This window comes from Rhinichthys klamathensis, unplaced genomic scaffold (genome assembly GCF_029890125.1).
Source record: "Rhinichthys klamathensis goyatoka isolate OS25496 unplaced genomic scaffold, OSU_Roscu_1.1 h1tg000054l_1, whole genome shotgun sequence".
Lineage (NCBI taxonomy): Eukaryota > Metazoa > Chordata > Actinopteri > Cypriniformes > Leuciscidae > Rhinichthys > Rhinichthys klamathensis.
In genome coordinates, this window is record NW_026606599.1 from 229,654 (window position 1) to 245,094 (window position 15,441).

At 40.0% G+C, this 15,441-nt stretch overlaps 1 protein-coding gene across 1 annotated transcript in view; it reads right to left on the reverse strand.

Annotated features, from left to right (window-relative positions):
* Positions 1–3,688: 3,688 nt before the first annotated feature.
* Positions 3,689–15,441, reverse strand: part of pamr1b (peptidase domain containing associated with muscle regeneration 1b) — a 59,270-nt gene continuing 47,517 nt past the window's right edge. Inside the window, exons 8-15 of the mRNA XM_056248301.1 lie at positions 15,206–15,376; positions 14,830–15,018; positions 12,971–13,795; positions 10,447–10,632; positions 7,818–7,884; positions 7,395–7,627; positions 5,034–5,377; positions 3,689–4,778 (exon numbers count right to left, since the gene is read on the reverse strand). Coding sequence (XP_056104276.1) covers positions 4,236–4,778; positions 5,034–5,377; positions 7,395–7,627; positions 7,818–7,884; positions 10,447–10,632; positions 12,971–13,795; positions 14,830–15,018; positions 15,206–15,376 — 2,558 coding nt within the window. The 3' untranslated portion in view covers positions 3,689–4,235. The remainder of the gene's footprint in view (positions 4,779–5,033; positions 5,378–7,394; positions 7,628–7,817; positions 7,885–10,446; positions 10,633–12,970; positions 13,796–14,829; positions 15,019–15,205; positions 15,377–15,441) is intronic.

Here is a 15,441-nt window from a genome sequence, read left to right on the forward strand (position 1 = left end):
GGCGCGTATGGTTGGGTTGCGGAGAGATTGTGGTTAGGTCTCAGCAGCAGGAGGGATGTAGAGGTCAGTAAGCTGGGCTGAGTTGAGTGGGGGACGGAGGGGGGTGACTCTGGGACGCCAGAGTCACTGTCGAGCCCTCTTGAGGTGTCGTGGGCTAGTCGACGAAACACTGAGGACGGAAGGTGCCCACTTGAAGACCCTAGAGATGTCCCCTACTCGGCTCAATCCAGAAGGTTGTCGTGCTGGTCCACTAGGGAGACCACACTGTAGTTGCAGCCGTCGCGTGCGCTGACGCGCCAAGTACACTGCAGTCGTTAACGCCGGACAGAAGGGGAGTCACACCACCATATGGAAAGAAGCGTAAATGGATGGAGAAGCATAGTTTACTGTAAAGCTACGTCTTAGTTTTGCTTATCTTGGCGAAAGCCGAGTACAAATCAGCATGAAGTTTTAACATCTACTCTCGTGTAATGGAAATCATTCACATAGCTCTCTCTATTTACTCCTGAAATCTGAGCCACCCGCTGAAGACGAGGTGAGTTTATTTTGTCTTTGAAAAATGCTCCCTCAACTCTACCTAAATTTGTTTATGTACCTACGCACTTCTTATACTGTGTTTACTCAGCTCTTACAGTGATTTTCTGGAGTAAAACTGACGCTTATTCTTTTGTGTGACATACAATAAACTTTATTAAACTCATCAGTATATTTTGTGTCATCATTCAGACATGGTCCTACAGCAGGCTTGTATTAATAGTGGCTACAATCAATGACACATAGGTTATAACCGTAATTAAACTAAACTATATCAGTTCCAACTCCATACATCATATATTCTCTGACTCTGTAGGCATTATTGTCCGAGTCGAAATGAACACCGTTACTGTGAGTTTCTGTTTTGATATTATCATCTTTCCGTGAGTTGAGATTGTTCACTGAGCGCGAGCTGGTTAGGCTCCGCCCCCTGTGCTGTGAACCAGCAGCTCATTAGCATTTAAAGGAGACACACTAAAACGGTGCGTTTTTCTCAGCCCCAAAAAGTGACGATTTAAACATGCTGTAAAAAATGATCTGTGGGGTATTTTGAGCTAAAACTTCACATACACACGCTGGGGACATCAGAGACTTATTTTACATCTTGTGAAAAGGGGCATAATAGGTCCCCTTTAAATCAACCCTAAATATTTTCATAAAATAAATGGGCAGCTGTTTCTTCAACAATACCACAAACCGAGTAAGTTTCATCAATATCAAGATATATACAGATTAATTAAACATGTCGTTCGTATCTTTTAAGTTATTGCGCTTGTGATAACTCGTCGCAGGTCACATGGCAGATGTCCGGTTCGCATTCATACTCAACATGATCTGGCTATATAGTACCCATAGTACTTATTGAAATTAAGTACCTACTCATTGACTATGCGGTTTCGAACGCAGCCAGTGTCTGGAAAAGTCAGTGGGAAAAACAAGGCCGTTGAATCAGCATGTCGTGAAGGTACTCTGTTGGATTATTTTTCATGTGGATAAAGTCTGCATGTCTGCGTTGTGGAATAATGGCACAGGGACACGCATGCATGGGTTAAGAGTGACTGAACGAGCTGAAGTCTGGACGCCGCCTGTGAAAACCAATGCCTAAAGGGTTAGGGAAACTAGACACTAGTGAAATTGCAGAATTGCAAGTCTGATCCTGTGAGTGTTGATTCCTTCTGTGACACTTTCCTGACGTGTGATCACCAGAAGGTAAAAGGAGAATTTAGTCTTCCCAGCACTCTACCAGGTTCCCGATATCTGGAACTCTTTCCATATCAAACGACCCCACTCTTTCATCTCAAACACGATTATTATTCTCTCCATCTGATACTGAATATTTTGTTTGATTTAAATTTAGTTTTCATTAATTTGCTTATATTTTAGACAATTTTTTGGACTCTTTTTGTTAAAGGCGTACTGTTGACCTTTGACGGTCTGTGCGCAAACGCACTGGTAATTCCAGTTGTAAAGAATCGATTTAATAATTTAGTCATTTCTGAGGCCCTGCTTTTGGACACTAAGAGATTGAAATGATTTTGTGTTGTTGTTGCTGTAAAATGTGACTTAATGAAATCAGTAGGGTCTGTTTGTCCACAAATTAATCCAAAATTAAAGCCAGCGTTAAGGTTGAGGGATTCTTTGATGCACATAATACAAGATATACATATCCAATATAAATGCTAAATTAAGTATTTATTTCCAAAAGAAAGCAACAAAAAATATGTATGTTGGTCAATCAAACAATGTGTGGTCGAAAACTGTGTGTTCTGTCCCACTTCACAGCTGATTCCTTCTTCTTATTTTAGTTTTATGGCTGACTGCAACCATGACTTATCAGGTGCGCACTGCCACCTACTGTACCGGAGTATTCAGCATGAGTTATGATTCAATTAAACTACTTTACAACAGCAAAGTTGTAAAGACAGCACAGCACTCAAAGCGCTTCACATGGAAGGGGGAATCTCCTCAACCACCACCAATGTGCAGCATCCACCTGGATGATGCGACGGCAGCCATATTGCGCCAGAACGCCCACCACACACCAGCTTACTGGTGGAGAGGAGACAGTGATGAAGCCAATTGGTATATATATATGGGGATGATTAGGAGGCCATGATGGACAGAGGCCACTGGGCAAATTTGGCCAGGATGCTGGGGTTACACCCCTACTCTTTCGAAAGACATCCTGGGATTTTTTGTGACCACAGAGAGTCAAGTGGGTCAAGAGAGTCAGTTTAGTGGAAAAGGGGGAGGTTTAAGTACTCAGGAGTGTATTTGAGAGATGACATGAACATAGAAGAAAATTGGGAAGGAGTCACTGATAAAGTGAAAGGTAGGCTTAAAAAATTTAAGTGGTTAACACCAAAAATGTCATAGAGAGGGAGAAACCAGGGCTTAAAAAGGGTTTTGTTTGGTAAAAACTTTATTTTTTCATGCTAAGGTTGACATTTGCATGGATCTGCTCGAATGCATATGCATATTAATTTGACTGTAACCTGTCTATAAAGAACATGCTGGTGTTACTTACACAGCTTCTGGGTAAATGAAGCAACGTTTACCTTACACTACTAACAAGCAACCAATTCTATATTGCTTAATATTATAAAGTTTTTACATTTTCTATTAACTGAAGATTTAAATGTTCATCACATCACTGCTTATCTCAGCATGCCTCCATCACCTTAATACTACCTCAGTTTTTATTCGCTTAAAATATGCATTACATTTATGTACTGAACAGATGGCTGCAGCTTCTAAATATTTCTTTAGCTTTGAAAAGAAAAATTGGCAACAAAAAAAGTCCCAATTTGATTAGATAGTCATGTCAAGTTGATAGTCAGCTTGATTAGATAATCGACTCGAGTCTCAAGCCCTCCATCATGGACCTCAGTAAAGTATTATATGAGAGTGTGAACTTGCACTGTTATTTGAAACATTAGTCAATAAATCCTCTGAAAACATCAGAAGTAATCACAGGCAATGAAGTACATCAATTCATTGAACTGAGATGAACGGTTGCTAAAACGTGTTCACACATTTTGTGTTTCCAGTTTATTTAGATTTGAACAAGAGGCCAATCCTCCAATAGAGGCGCTGCTTCCTCTCAGAGACTTCTCTCGTGTCTCTAGCCATTTTTCCTCATATTCTAATCACACTTTAAGAATTAGCTCTAAAATTGTATTCACCGGTGTAGCTGATGGACTGTCATTTTAGAAAAAAATATTATGTTGTAATATATGATTAGTTTTAATTTTGTTCTGTAAATTATTTTCCCTTTTATTTTTCACTTGCCTCTTCAGAGTAAATGTCACTGCAGTCCATATTACTATGAGTTATGGTCTGACCAATGACAATATATGTTATTATATGTAAATATGTACACCTTTCAATAATGCTTACAATGGTAAATACAATATTACAATTTATGTACAATTTAAAGATTTATAGGCAAAACCAACTATCACTAGATGTGACTCATTTTACATCACCTGAGAAGTCGAGGCCAGCACATACTGTAGGAAGTGCTGGTAGATGTTCATGTTGTGTTTGGACTTACTGTTTAAAGTATAAGTCTATGTCCTATACATCTGTGTACTGCATCGTCCAGTGTATACATTAGCCCATAATGCAGTGTTATAAGGGATAGAAGGAACTGCATGACATAATATAAATGAGACAGAGATGTAATATTGCATGTCAGCCTATGTCATATTTCCCTCTATAAAGTTGACAAAATTAGCAACATTAGTGTACACGGTGTAAAGCTCTGGGTTGCAGTTTGAAGAATCATGTCCGAAACTGACCAACCCTAAAAGTTTCCACTCTTGTGAACCCTGTCCATGTGGAGGTGTGGGACTGGAGACTGGGAAGATGAGAATCCCTCCAGTGTCGGCAGGGCAGATGTTGGACTGACCAGCGCCCGCACCCTGTCGCCCGCACAGCATGTTTTCAGACACACTGATAGGAACACCATGATTGGCGTATTGCTGCTCACAGTGAACAATATCGCCCAGAATCACACGGCCCACGCGTGCTTTCTCAACATTTCCAGCCTCTTGGTCAGGTAAGAGGGACCAGCCTGTCACCATCCCTGGCCTGGAGTCTTCTACTGTATCCCGAGCGTTCGGAAGGCAGATCGGCTTCACATGTTCTCCAATACGAGCCTTGTCCAAGAGCTTCAGTATGGCCACATCTGAGTCCAGCACCAGTGGATCATAGTTTGGATGGAGAGTGATGGAGGACACCTGGCCAATCAGAGATGAGACGTGAATAAGAGAATATACAAAAATATTTGGCAGCATATGATTATTACACAGAGTGCTGTATTCTAGGCCAGGGTATCCTGGAGGCCCCCAGCGGTGTTTTGGATATTTCATAGTTTAAATTCTGACTATTATTTTACAATTATTATTTTTTAGTATAAAATGTGGAATGCAGTAATAATAAACAATGAGTAGGTGTGTCCAAACTTCTAGCTGTTGGTGTTCTTACAAACGGACCCGTAATCGCTGCAGTCCCTTGGTCACTCTCAGATCGCTGCGATACTGTTTGCCAAGCACTACTCTGATTTTGGCCGTGTCGAGTGGATATAATTTCCCCAGCTCTGTGACACAGTGGGCAGCTACAACCACACTGCGCTGGTTCACCAGGGCTCCGCTGCAAACAAGCTGCCAACCATCCATGTCACTCTCTTCTTCCATCGGTTCAATGTTTTTCCCCATTGTCCTCGTCACACTTAACTTCCCTAGTTTGCTTGCAACAGGCAAACGGTAGATGGCAGCCAGCCAGGGCCATTTGGTTTCTGCTGGGTTCTGAGGGTCAAAGTTCGTCAGCTTCCCACACACTGCCATAGAGAGAGAGAAAAGAAACTAAGAGAAGAAACAAAATCAAGGAATACTTGACAGATTATGGAATATAACAATAAAAGAGCACTTTGAGGATTTGGATTGTTATGGATAATGGATAGCTCAATTAAGTCTTTTATTACTTCCTCACTACCTCATGCATTTTCCTGTGTTGACACTCTTATAGGTGTGTGTATTTTGTGTGTGTGTGAGAGAGAGAGAGTGTGTGTGTGTTGTGTGTGTTTGGTCCATGCATTCCCTACATTGTGGACCAAATGTTCCCACAAGGATAGTAATACTAATGTTGTGGGGACAAAATTTCGGTCCCCACGTGGAAAACAGCTTATAAATCATACTATGTTTTCCGTAAGGGTTGATTTAGGGGTTAAGGGACAGAATGTAAAGTTTGTACAGTATACAAATAATTATATCTATAGAGAGTCCTCATAAAGCACAAACATCCAAGATGTGGATGTGAAACTTTCATTCTGTAACTTTTGAACTTGACAATCTAGGTCTATTTCCAGAGGCTCACCTTAAAATATAAGCAGATTACAAAAGGAATATCCATTTAAATCCATGTGACTTTGTTGACATTTACAATAAGACAGCAAATTGAAAATACTTTTAGAACTCACTATTCCTCATTTCATTACACCCCCCTGAAAACACCTATTTAAAGTGCCACTATTATGGTTTTTCCAATATTCCCTTTCAGGCAGTGTGTAATATAGCTGAAAAAGTAAAGTTATTGTCTCCCAAAAAAGAATCAACTCTAAACCGCCTTAACAAGTAGTTTGTATTTTGAATCAGTTCTACGTCACTAGAAAAGATATCTGCATAATACTCGCCTATATTGTACGTTGTTGATCCGTCCTCAAACGTCCTTTTATTGACGCTAGTTCAAAGCGGGATTTGCTAAACGCTTGCTCTTGAAAGATAGGTCAGCACTATCAGTTTATCTGGACCAGCTTGCTCCTCATAATCACAACCTGTGTGACAAATTATTGTATATATTTTCTACCGGGTGTTCAAAATATGTAGTTTTGTGTTTTATATTGTGTAGGTCTTCTGTTAACTGGCTCACTCATGTTATCACTGTCTTACTGAAATACTTCTGCTGATCAGCTGTGGGACACTATTACCTATAACTGTGTCTAGTAATGCAGATTGCCTGTCGTTCTCACTACTTTGAGTAAAGATAAAGGCTGGAGCAAGATTTGTGTTACAAACGTTTATGTTACATCAGTGTTTAACGTTAGTGCTCGGCTAATGTATGCACCGTTATTGATACAGTTCCCGCATGTGCACTGCAATAAATTGGAAATATGAGGAATAACAGTTGCAACATCTCATAATGTTCCTCAAACTGAGTAGCGTATCCCTGAGAAACACTGAGTCCTGCTCGAGTCGTCCTTGCGATGGACATTCGGGTTGAATAACTATTTCTTCCAATGTTTCATCATTGGACTCGAGCTCAGATTGATATGGTAAAATACTCTTTACAGTGTGTACAATCGCTGAGCTTTAGGAAGCCTCAGGAAGTTTATGGTAATGAGCATTTTGTTTCCGACGTGCACTGTAAGCAGTAGACCAATCACAACAGACTGGGCCATCTGGCCAATCAGAGCAGAGCAGGCTCACAGAAAGAAGGGATTTAGAGAGACTGATTCATCCGTTGAGTCGTTTGAGAATCATTGAAAAATGTGGTGATGTGCAATGTATATTATGAGAGCATGAACGTGTTTTTTAACCTTTGATGCATGTGAACCTGTTGTAGGAGACCTTGTTTACAACACTTTGAATATGTGCAATCATGAAGCAAGAGTTGGAATATAATGCACAAGTTATATCTGGACTACTTTTATGGTGCTTTTAGGCTGCTCTAAGTCATACAGGATTGGAAGGATGTGAGGGTGATCAAATGAATAAAGATTTTTTGGACGAGTTATCCTTTCAACAAAGCCCGCTACACCTCCTGCAGTGCTGTTTGTTTTGGGTCATGTGTGCCCTCACCTGGTGAACAAGAGACATGACGTCCACTCCACTTCCCCATCTTCAGACAGGTTCTGCGTGCACTTCCAGAGTGCTGGTAGTACGGGGACATACACTCGTACTCAATGTGTGTGTAGAGATGGTGAAACCCCTGTGGGAGCGGGGGGAGGCTGAAAGGGGTCTGGGTGGGCCACACTTCCCTTAAGAAATTGGTTGCCCCAGAAGAAGAATAAAACTTATGCACAGGTGTTTTCCTGAAGAAAAACATACAGAATAAATGAAATACTACCAGCACCCTGGAAGTTTACAGGTCACATATTACATAAACTGTATTACTTGAACATTTTGCTTTGGAAGGAATGGGAGAATTATATCACATTATTAAAATGGAAAACCAGTAAATCTAAATTTGCACATGTGTTGATGTATGGAGTGAAACAGTACCTGGAAGGGATGTGGGGAGGAAGAACTCTCTGTTTGACCAGCACAGATACTTTGGGCTCTCTGCATGCTGTAAATAAGAATACAAACAAAACACAGCTTAGTTTTCATAAATACTGATGTCAGCACAGTATTTATGAAAATACTTTGAGTTTTAATATGCTAAATATCTTGGGCTTCTCAAAAATGTGTGTTGTTAATGCAGTTACATTTGCCAGCAGCTATCGCTCTGTAACTCTCGCCTGGATCGAAGCTAAGCATGGTTGAGCTGGTCAGTATCTGGATTGGAAAACTAAGGTGCTGGTGAGGCCAACAGGAGGCATCACCCTGTACGTCCTCATGCTTCAGTATAGTAACACTGTACACTATACTGCAAAAAAGCAGCATCTTTCACGTGAGCAATTTTACAGAGGTCCTGATTGGTCTGTGGTCATAAAAAAATCTCAGGATTACTTATGAAAAGTGTAGTAACCTTGGAATTAGGGCCACATTTGCCCACAGGTCTCTGTCTATAATAACCTCCCAATCACCCCCAAATCTAAACCACTTTATCCGTTATTTTAAAGTGAAACTCCGTATTTTAGTCTGTTATCACACTTGGGTGCAGATTGCAAGTTTCAGTGCGAAAGTCTAACTTAACCAGACACTAAAGTGGTTGGTACTGAGCAGCACCATGTGAAGTGACAACGGACCATGCTGCCCTGTAAACACTGTATGATTCTGGGCTGTCCCAGATGAAAGATGAGCAATCGTTGTGATTTCTGTATCTGTGGCTCCTAAACGGTGTGCTACGTCGTACAGTGAGCGAGGTTCAAAGACGGCCGTTGTCACGGTCTTGCGACCAAAGATAGCCTGCAATAATTTTCTGACAAATTCAGCATGATCATCTAACAGTGTGTTTGCTGTTACGAGCTACGTATACTGACCAGCCAATAAAAATCCACAATTCGGCGCACATAAAATCCACAATTGCTGGAGTGCGATTCATCTTGTTCTATTTGTTTACCACTAGCGCATGCCGATGACGTTTTATTCTTTTATAATAACTTGCGTCGTAGCCTACGATTCAACGTACATCATACCCAAGTTTATTAGATCCATGTCTTGCAGTGATATTTGTAATGATCTTATAGGATTGTCGAAATCGCTCAGTCTATAGCAGGCATTGGAAACAACCCTACAAGACACACTTCCAGTCCAGTACTGAGTTTATCAAATTTATTTATAACAAAGCTCGAAGATGTCATTTTAAACTCACAGTTCCGATACACAAACACATAGTAATCCCACGGCACATGTCCTGACACTGTAAAAAATTGTTGTGCTTCCCTCCATACACATGACGTCTCTTACTCTCTGGCAATTGACATCAAGTTATCAAGTCTTCATCATTATGGCGAGGTCGTCGCTGCTATTGCAGGTCATCTAGAATGGCAAGGTACTTTCCGTAAGTTTTCAAGTTCCTCATGAATATAGATCATAGTATTTCCAAGCGAGATCTGTCTGACCTCTGTACCTCTGATCATATCTATCTGACCTCTGATCATATCAAGTAGGGATCTAAAGGGCCATACATCAGACTCCTACTTGATATGATCACTGGGTGGTGTTTGATCAGGGCGCTGGTTCCAGTCCATGACATTGTCTGGGGAGCCGTATTTTCCAATCCTCAACTTATAAATCTTTTCCATCCGACAACCTGCTACTATGGATACATCAAGGGTGGTAATCTTACAGCCGTCATCTACCATTATGTCAGGTTTTATGAAGCTCGTTTTCGTAGTTATTTTTATAGGTTCTACCCTCATCTGGACTCCATCTTGCATCGTGGGTTACTTCACACACCTGGAGAATGTGATTTAATGTCTCCTTTGTGTGACAGGCCCCTCGACATCTTGTATCTTCCAACGTCGTATTCCTCCCTCTGGCAGCCCTTGCTTTTATATTCAGGACACCCCGCGAAGTTAAATGCTCTGTAAATGAAGACGGTAGAAGACATTGCTAAGTTTTTCGAGCCAGTGATAACTTGTTCTATCCATATCTTCATTCACAGTTTTTCCCGTCCACAGAGACTTGCAGCTGTTTCGTCCACTCTGTCTTTGCTTCCTCTGCAGTTTCTTTACCAACCAACCAAGATTAATCGTGCGCAGAATTGTCTTAAAAGATGGTTGTTCAGTCAGGGCTCTTTCGATGGAATTATTACTCGAGAGGAGTTTGCCAAATCGAGTTTTCTGTAGCAATGGGATTGAGGTCCCCAAATTTGGAATTCCCAAGCCAGCAGTTTTTATTGGTGCATACAGAAAGCCCAGTGGCGTGTCCAGTGTTTCAATGGGCACATCCCAACACCAGCTTGTGTGTCAATTTCAGGACTAGGAATGTTTTGAGAATGTCCATCCACTGGTGGGGTTTCAACAAGGCTATTGTGACTTTATTTAGCATTTATACGTATTCATTTACAGTTAAAGTAGACCCACAGTGTCAAACAATGGAATCACACCAAACATTCAATACAACATAATGGCTCTTAATCATGTGTTTTTAAATTAAGCTATTTTCAATTATTCTAATTCATTCGTAGTGAATTTTCCCCTTTTATATATTTGAAAGAGAGAAATTCTAAGACTGCACTGACCTCTAATGCAGACGGGCTGTGTGCCAGACCAGGTGCCATTAGTCTGACACGTCCTGCGATAGCTGCCACTCAGAGCATACGACTGGTTACAGAAGAACTCCACTGTTTCAGGAATGAGGCCAGGTACTGACTCATAGTAACCATGATACAATGGTGCCAGTCGAGGACACAGTCTCCCTTCACCCTCTGAGACAGAGAAGAGAAAGTGTGAGAGTGTGAAAAATGTAAACATTGCAATGGTTTCAATGGTTATTGTTATCTGGGTTTGGGTGATTGCACCCTATCTGAGTACAGTAACAGTGCTCAAAGCAGGTGTATTACTTATGTGTGGCCTATGCACGTTATTAGTCCCATAAACATGACCGTTCAGAGGCTACTATTTGTCCAGTCAAGAGTTTTAAACAAAATCCCATCGAATAACACCCAACATTTTCATCCACGTAATTACAACTGCTTGGGGCAACTACAAAAAAAAAAAAAAAAAAACTGTGTAAAAAGACTTTTGAGAAATGAGAGGTTGGGGTGGGGGAAGAAATGCAATTCCAATGCTAATTTGTCAGGGCAGCAATTCTCAAAATCAAAAGCAAGTTGATTGTAGAAAGATTGCCACCAATGGTCTCTACGATTAACTTAGGCTTATGATGCTTTTGGGATCATTTCATTTCATTTGGCAATCGGACAAAACTGGTTGTGTTGTATGTTTTCGATCGACTAAAAAGAACCAATGTCAGGTTTATGTTCAGTTTTGGTTTAGTTTTATGTGTTCCAGTTCCTGTGTTTATTTTCTTAGTCGACCTAGTTTCCTAGTGTCCCTCACTCATTTAGTCAGTGTATACTGTATATACTCCCTGTTTAGTCTATTCTTACATCTATCACTACGTCTTTGGTTAGTGGTTATTTCGCTCCTGCGTTTTATATTCTCCTGATATGCTGAGTGTTTGTTATTTTGAATTATTGCTAATTAAAGGTGCAATAGGTGATTCTCTACAGAAACCGTTTTTGTTATGCGGGTTGAAAGTCTCGTCATATCCTGATAGCAATCACTATCTTGAGCGGTCTAAATGTATTTATATATATATATATATATATTAGGGGTGTGACGATATATATATATATATATATATTAGGGGTGTGACTTATCTCACGAGACGAGACACGAGATTGGGTTCACGAGAATGAGATTTTTGCACAATATTTAATAGAAATCCTCAATGACAAAAATCATGACTGGAAGAAATAGTCTGCAGGTGCATTTTTAAAATGTTTTAACAAATAATCTTGTAATGAATGTAATTTCAGTTCTACTTTATAAGTATGAATTATCAAATGTATTGAAAGACAACAATATACAAGCACTGTAAAAGGTTCTGCCACAAACTCAACTGACTGGCTTCTCTCAAGTATGATTTCAAATGAGTCTCTTCAGACCTTACTGTTCATGAACTCTGAGCTTCCAGAACTTCTGATTGAGGCTGTGTTGAACCTCCTAACTGAACTCCTTTCCACAAATTGAACAAAGAAATAAAAACTGTGTAAATAGCTAAAATAAAATACAGTTTTTTCTTAGTCTTATTAAGTGCAAACCGTAATCAAAGTACTCTCTCTGTGAGAAATCTCGTCACACCCAAATATATATCATCTGTGGAAAGCGTAGGACCATAAAATGTTCGTTCAATCATTGCATTCGGTCCGAATTACATGCTAACATGTTCCCTGTCAGTCAGCGTGTGTTTGCATATCACTGCGCAGCCTGTTCACACAGACATCATACGTCATCTGCGCGTTCACGTACGCTGTGCAGACAGAGCGAGAATGGCAGGCAAACAGTTGTTTAAGTTGGTTGTTGTAGTATTGTTACTCACTGTACTGTTAGGCTTTCTCACCTGTGAATAACACACGATGTAATCCAATAACGTTGTCTGTGGTCGCCTCGCTTCTGCTCTGTGCACATTCATGTGTTTTGGAGGAGGCGTGGCTTTGGACGGCGATTTGAAGGGTGGGTGGGATCAATGCTAGCAGGCTAAAGTTAGCATTTCCCAAATCATCTTTTGCACCTATCAAGTTGACTGCTGCATCTAGGTGCTTAATTTAAATATCAGATGCCACATTAGCCCTGTCCTCTACCCACAGCTCCTACAGTCATCCTCTGAATATTTTACTTTGGTGACATAATATACCATATAATGTTGAGTAGTTAAGTCTGCATCACTACAGCTTCTTAAAAAGGTGGACAGTAGCCAGAAGAGGTCTGAATCATAAAACAGGGCATCCAAGTCCACACCAATTGGCAAATTTAGGACAGCGCCAATATAGACTATCCTTTGACAAGCTGAAGACTCTAAAGAATGCAGCTAGATTCTCAAACATGTTCAACCAGCACTTCACTATAAAATATTATTAGTTGCATACATTTCTCTGTATAAATAGTGTTTGTTTTCATTCTAACCCAAAGAAACGGTCTAATGAATGTGTATCATTGTAGAGATGTTCGTAGGGTTTCAATAAGATGCTTGAGGATATTCACCTTCATTCTTTAGGTTTGATTGAGATTCTCTATTCGTTTCTTGTTGCAAAACTTGCTCTGCTGTCTTTTCATTTACTGTATCCACTTTGACCTTTTCCATAGGTTTAACCCTCGTTGTCACTCTTTCGGTAGTTGTGCTCACTGTTGGTATGACTTCTGTGCTGTCATTGCCAGTAGTAGCTGTTGGGAGTTCTTCTGTTTCTTTTTGAGGCAGTGTCCCCAGATTTTCTTCTATGTCATTCCTATTTAAAAATTCAGTGTTATTCCCTCTGTGTATGATATCTATTTCATAAAGAATGTTTTCTTTCTCATCCTTGGTCAGGCTTATGGTGTATTGGGGTCCATCGGTTATTTTTTGTCCTTTGTCCATGCCGCCATCTTTGGTTTTGTCCTTTGCTGTCTGATTATTGTCTATCAACACAATATCTATGAAATCCATGTCCAAATCTTTTGTTGGACTGCCATCTTTTTCTCTAATATTTAGATGTCCATCTTTGTCAAGGAGTTTAAGATTATCCTTATCCCCTCCAGTTTCTTTCTTTTCAATTGTGTTAATGTTGCTGTCAGTATCCTTATTTTCAACTTTAGGCTTTTCTTGTACAAAATTACTCCCAATATCTTTGCCTATATCTTTTCCCAGCTCTAAATCTAGTCCCCCATCATCATTTCCAGGGGGAGTTTTCTTTAGTCTATCTTTGTCTGGTTTTGACTCATTTTCTTCTTTTTCTGAAGTTTTGTTCTTGGAATGGCCCACTTCATCTTGTCCAGTATGTTTGTGTTTGCCTTTGTTTTGTTCATTATCTGCTCCAGAAATGATGTCCAGCTCTGTAAGTAGAAGAAATGCAAAGGATTAATTAAAGCACTGCACTACCAACAAAAAGAAAATATGAAAATAAATAAATAAAATAGCAACCAGATAACATACACGCTAATGATGAATAGCAATAATGATTTTATGTAAAATACACTAGCTACATGTTTCCATCCATATTTGCATAATTATTTCCATCCAGCGAGATGAAAGGAAGAAAATCGCCACTTCCTGATAAACTGGCGCCAAATATCACTAAGAAAATTTTAATTTGCTGCAGTAGGAGAAGCCACTGTAAGTCTTTTTTCATTTATAATAAATGACTTGAGTCTCAGAGCACGCAGATGAAATGGAATAAACACGTCATGTTATCTTGCTTTCAGATGCCTGCTGTTTGGGAACGAAGTCGTGTCAGTTCTGGGAGATCATTATTCCAAACCACTTTGATGACAGACTTTGCTCAGACATTTCATAATGACCAAAACAGCATTTCAGATGCGGGACAACGAGATCGGTCCGCTGGTTAGTCCAGTTATGTCATCCCATCGCGCAAACTCACATGACTTTTTTGATGTGCATCGAGGAATTTATTTGGTGAATGTGTTTCCATCGTAGTTTATGGACATGTTTTCTTATCGGATCATTTTTTTTATCTGCCTCAATTGAGTGCAAAGTATTTTTAATGTGCATTTCTAGAATTTTCATCCAATGTTTTTTATGCGATATCCCAATGCATAAAAGTAGGTGGATGAAAACATAGCTACTGAAGATCTTGTATGCTTGAGAGCATAGGTAGTGGTAATAAGCAGTGACTAATGGCCATCTAGTCACCCACAGATTTGCCAAAAAATGTCCAAAGAAATGGTTTTAATTTCAGTCAAAAAGATAAATTAAAGCATGATTTAGTAGTTCAGTAGTTTAGTAGTTCAGACTTTAAAGAACTTCAGGACCTAGAGCTACTGAAGAAACAACAGCAATAACAACTTAATTGACAATATTAATTAACATACAATAAATACATTTCTAGCTAAATTCTGAGTCCAGGTACCTTTGACACAGGTTGGTGCCGTCCCACTCCAAGTGTTGTTGCCCAGGCAGGTTCTCTGAGGGGCTCCATTCAGTTTGTATTGCTTAAAGCAAAAATACTGTATAGCAATAAGTACATCATTTGGTCCATAAACAAGGAAGTGATCACCATGCTCTGGCTTTGGAGGAATGCCACAGTTGTGGTCAGGCACTGGTGAAAAGATACAGTGCTTCAACTATATTAGCGAACACATTTTTTAAACATTTTGAATAGAGGCTGCATATGATGACACTTTTTAAGAGAAACTGATTAAAACATATTTGAATTGAATTATCATCATTATTATTATTGCCTTGCAGCCCGATCTATACCTTATAATGAGTTTTCAGTTGCTCACCACACTGTGGAGTTGGAGTACTCCATGACCCATCCAGCAGACAGGCGGCCATCTGGAAACCATTTAATGTGTATCCAGGGTCACACTGGAACAGAACATGTCCGCCAACCCTTACATCCAGATGCACTGCAGTCCCGTGGGCTGGAATCAAAGGCCTTCTGCATTCAAGCACTGAGAGATCATGCACATACAAACGTAACATGTTAAAATACATGGCATGAATTTGTCCTGTAAGG